The 4,697-nt window shown below is 34.0% G+C and overlaps 1 protein-coding gene across 2 annotated transcripts in view; it reads left to right on the top strand.

The window, feature by feature from the left end:
- Positions 1–4,697, top strand: part of CYLC1 (cylicin 1) — a 68,002-nt gene that overhangs the window by 49,434 nt on the left and 13,871 nt on the right. Inside the window, exons 2-4 of one of the 2 annotated variants that reach the window (XM_006168946.1) lie at positions 2,305–2,345; positions 4,033–4,086; positions 4,427–4,545. Coding sequence is in view for 1 of the 2 variants with exons in the window: in XM_006168945.1 (XP_006169007.1) it covers positions 2,305–2,345; positions 4,427–4,545 (160 nt within the window). In the remaining variant the exon portion in view is untranslated. The remainder of the gene's footprint in view (positions 1–2,304; positions 2,346–4,032; positions 4,087–4,426; positions 4,546–4,697) is intronic. The other variant, XM_006168945.1, reaches the window with a different exon arrangement.

Here is a 4,697-nt window from a genome sequence, read left to right on the forward strand (position 1 = left end):
GTAGCTCCATGAACTTACTAGTGTGTGCTTTGTCTTTACCTTTTGAAATTTTTTAACATATTATTTATAGCTTATATCATTACAATAGATTATGAATTACATACACACATATCGAATTGATGTGCTAATACTTGTTTGCTGATGTGCTTGAAAAGGAAAGATTAGAAAACACTATTTTAGACTGTCAGAATAAGTAAAAATCAATGTAGATGCAAAGTATTTCTCAGAATACGATAACAGCCATCCAACCAACTTATAAACAATTAAATTTCCTGAGATTCAGGTCATAATACATTCTAGCTACTCTATTGAATTAATGTGATTTCACCACAGACTAACCAGTCATTGATAAATTGCCTTTGGAAAAGCAGAATGCACAAACTTGAACTATTTCAGAAATTTATGAAACTTCCTTTTTCAATACCATACAGATCAGAGATTCTTAAATCAGAGTTCAGTATCAAAATCACCTGGGAGAATTTTTAAATAGAGATTTGATTAACTCAATTCAGAGATTCTGAGTCATATATCTTGGACCACTTCTCAGAAATGTTAATTATTTTTTGTTTGTTTGTTTGTTTGGCTTTTTTTGAGAGGTTTTTCGCTATAGGGCAAGTGTGCTTGCCAGAAAGACAGAGGGAGACAGAGAAACAGAAAGTGAGAAATCACCCCCCATGGGGGATGGCCATGCTGCAATCCCTTCGCCTCCATTCTCCTCTTGGTATCTTGGGCACACACGCACATGCGCCCAGTGTGAGTTTTAAGCTACCGGGTCTGGGACACGAACCGTGGTTGACTACATGGGAGTCCAGCGACATAGCCATTATGCTAACTGCTGGTCCTGAAATGTTAATGATTAAAAATTCCATATTAATTCTGATGTTTTCCTCCAGCTGAGAGCCACTGGACTATATATTCTATTGCTCTGTATTTCCTGTCTTTCCCAAATAATTATTTATTGGTGAGTATGGGCCAGGATTTGCTCTAGGTACTAGAGTCTTACTAGGAACTGAAATCGAATTTGACTTAAATATAAATTCATTTGAGTATGTCGACTTATTTTGTTGTATGTTTAAGAACTCTGATGATTTAGATCAATCAAAATAATCAAGTTCTAGGATACATGTTTATTATTTAAGCACAATCTCAGGTTTAACAATGGTTACAACCCACTATCCCAGTAACTAATATGGAAATAACATTGTAAAAGCAAATTTAATCATGTTTACCCTTGTTAGACAACATTGATTAGCATCAAATTAAATAGGCACCTTCTAAATAGAAAAGATCACAGACCAATTTTTCCTATTTGGAGGAACAATTTAAACTTCCAATGACTTCTTCTATGTACCACCCTCATACATTATTAGTGATTCAAGTTCTGAAAAAGTTGTCTTTTGGGGACCAGCAGGTGGCATGGTAGTTAAGGCACTGAATTCCCACATGGTTGACCATGATTCGAGTTATAGACTTGGAGGCCTGAAAATCATGACAGATGTATGTGCATGTATGCCCCAAATCACAACAGAATAGAGGAAAGGAGAAGAGATTGAGCAATGGCCATCTCCCCTCGGGGTGATTTCTCACTTGCCCTCTCTGTCTCTTTTGTAAGCACTAAAACAAACAAAAAAGTCTTTTTTTTTTTTTCAAAGCTTATTTAATGTATTTGAAAATGTTGGGACCAGGCCATAGCTTGGTGATTAAAGCCTATGGATGCTACATGGCCAACCACATGTTTGGAGTCCCAGACCTGGTGACTTGAGAAACAGTTCAGGTACATGTGTGTCTGTGCCCAAAATCTCCAAAAGGAGAAGAGATGGAGAATAAGGAATTGTACTTCATTATGATCATGCCCCATGGGAGATGCTTTATCATTTTTCTTCTCTCTCTCTCTCTCTTTGTATCTCTCCCGTAAATACATGCATCCTCTGGCAAATTAAAAAGGAGAAAACAGAGATGCTGATTCAGACTCTTTAATTAGAGGATTTTGGAGGGGGTAACTAGTTTAATTTATTATTCTAAGTTATTAAATAAGATATTATATTATTTAGAATTTTGTCAGTTGAGTGCTTTTATTTCAGGTTTTGGTCTATGGTACATTTTTATTCAAATTTCTATGGAAAATATGGTTGGTTTACAAGAGGGTAACCCTTATGTGAACTAGAAGTATATATTCTTAGATAATGAAAATCAGAGAATACATATGAGTTTTCAAAGCATTGATATTGAACGCTTATTGATAGTAAAACTATTATTGTTACCCATAGTACAACTTCAATTAAAGCATTTTCTTTTTTTTAATAGACAAGAAGAAAACATCAGAACATATGACAATTCCATTCCAAGTAAGAATTTAGTCTTAAAAAGTTTTTAGATTTGAAAATAATTTTAGTAATAATTTTTCAAAGGTTTTTAGATTTGAAAATAATTTTAGTAATAGATGACTAGTATCCTTTGTTAAACGTGATACAAGAGAAATTAGCCTGAGGTTTTGTTAGAGTTGAGTACAAGCACGTATGTATGTATGTGTAAGCTAGTGTGTGTTTAAAATACTTATGACCTTGATGTGGGTTTGTACTAACTGGTTTAAAAGGGAAGATTTATAGTTTGTCTTTCTCTTAGTACAAACCAACCTTACTTGTATAAGGTGTCATTCTGTTTAAAATTCACAATTTCAAAACCAAAGTAGAAAAAGTAAATATAGTTTGATGAGTTATTAATGAACATTCCATTTATTGAATAGCTGCAAATTTAAGGACGTTCTCTTTGATATATTGAGCTGGAATCTGCTTATACGTCTATAACTTTTATTCATTGGCTCTAAGTTCTTCCCTTAAAAAAACATATAAAAGAATGCCTACAACACTGCAGTTAACATCAAGGATTCTGGGGTCAAACTGTATTTGAATCTCAAATCTGCTATGGAGTAGCTTTGTAATTTGGGGCAACTAATTTAAATCTCTCTATGCTCCATTTTTGTTCATCTGAAAAATGCAGACAATTATATTTTTTCATTTAATGCCCAAAATGCAAATGAGATAGAACAGTATGATGTGGGTGGATCTCTCCCGTTGCCTAGAAACCCATCCACTTCCAGGGAGAACAGTTGGTCACATGATTTCTGAGAAACTGTTTGTTCAATGAGGAAGTGAAGCCTAATGGTTTCCAAGATGGTGGATAGCTCAAGATGGCGGATAGCTCAAAATGGCTTCCGTATGCAGTGCCCTCCACAATTTAAAAGGTTGTTGAGAGGATTAACTCTGTTGACTTGTGTAAAGCATTTGGAACACAGTCTGGGAAGTAATGGGCACTTCATAAGCATCAACATTTGCTGCTGATATTACAATTATTGGCACCAGCAAATAGAATAATGGTTATGTCACTGGACTCCCACATAGTTGACCATGGTTCAAGTCCTGGACCCCGCGGCTTAAAACTCACACAGAGTGCATGTGGCTGCATGTCCAAAATTCCAAGAAGAGAATGGAGGAGAAGGGATTGTGGCATGGTCATTCCTCCTGGGGGGTGGTTTGTCTCTTTCTGTCTGTCTTTCTGTCTCTGACTCTCCAGTGAGGAGCGTGCACACCCTATAGCAAAAACCTCTAAAAAAAAAAAAGGTTATTATTACTACTACTTTCCCATATAATAGTTCTTTATCTGAATATAGTGATCACATCTCTTGTTACTCTGATCTCTAAGAAAAAAGTCCTATTTCTTCATTAGTTCATCTTTTGACATAGTTTGCAGATGGTTTGATTTTCCTGATCACTTTATTCTGAGTGTCCTCAAGTGTGTATATGCCCTTCTTTAAATAGAGTTCCCAAAACTGAATGCAGTATTTAGAGTTAGGGTCCTAATATCTGTTACTTTGGGTGCCATTGAGGCCAGGAGGATGCTAAAATAAGTATTCAGATTTAATCAATCAATTATTTTATTTTATTCATTTTACTTACTACTTCATGCTCAACATTGTGCTAATTATTCGGGAGAGTAAAAATAAATGTCATATTGTCTGCCATTTTACCAAAATAGTGAAATAAAAGAAACCAAGACAGAGGATATAATGGAGACACTTGGATGGAAATGGTAAATTTTTTTCTATTTTCCATTCCAATTTTTTTATTATAAGATTATCTTAAAATCATGATTTAAGTAAATTATCTGGGAAAATTGGTTTAATTTAGAAATTAAAGTTACAAATGTCATTTTAAACATAATTAAATGCTAAATGAAGAAATTATTTTTATTTTCCATTATTGCTATAAAAATAAACTACAAAACAGAAAGGGGAAAAGCTATATTTTGAATTATAACTTAGTTTAATCTAAATGACAGTTTTATTAATAATGCTTAATAATACATCGATCAGTGCTGAGTAAAGTCTAGCTATTAACTCCAAATCATGTATTGCCTTCTCTCATTCTAGTGACTGAATCAAGCAGAAAATCATGGAATCAAGAAAACTTCACTTTAACATTTCCCAAACCACCCCAGCCAGGTAGAAGGGAGAGATCAAGACCTTTTAAATTACAAATCACAGTTCCTGTAAGTATTGAAAAGATAAGTTTTTAAACTAAATCTAAGTTGATACAACATATATAAAGATAAATAACACAGATGAAATTTGAATTTTACTACTTGTTAGAATCATATTTCTAAATTTATAATTTTCTGGGGCCGGCAGGTGGCATGGTGGT

The sequence above is a fragment of the Tupaia chinensis genome, unplaced genomic scaffold, assembly GCF_000334495.1.
Source record: "Tupaia chinensis unplaced genomic scaffold, TupChi_1.0 Scaffold146525_1, whole genome shotgun sequence".
Lineage (NCBI taxonomy): Eukaryota > Metazoa > Chordata > Mammalia > Scandentia > Tupaiidae > Tupaia > Tupaia belangeri.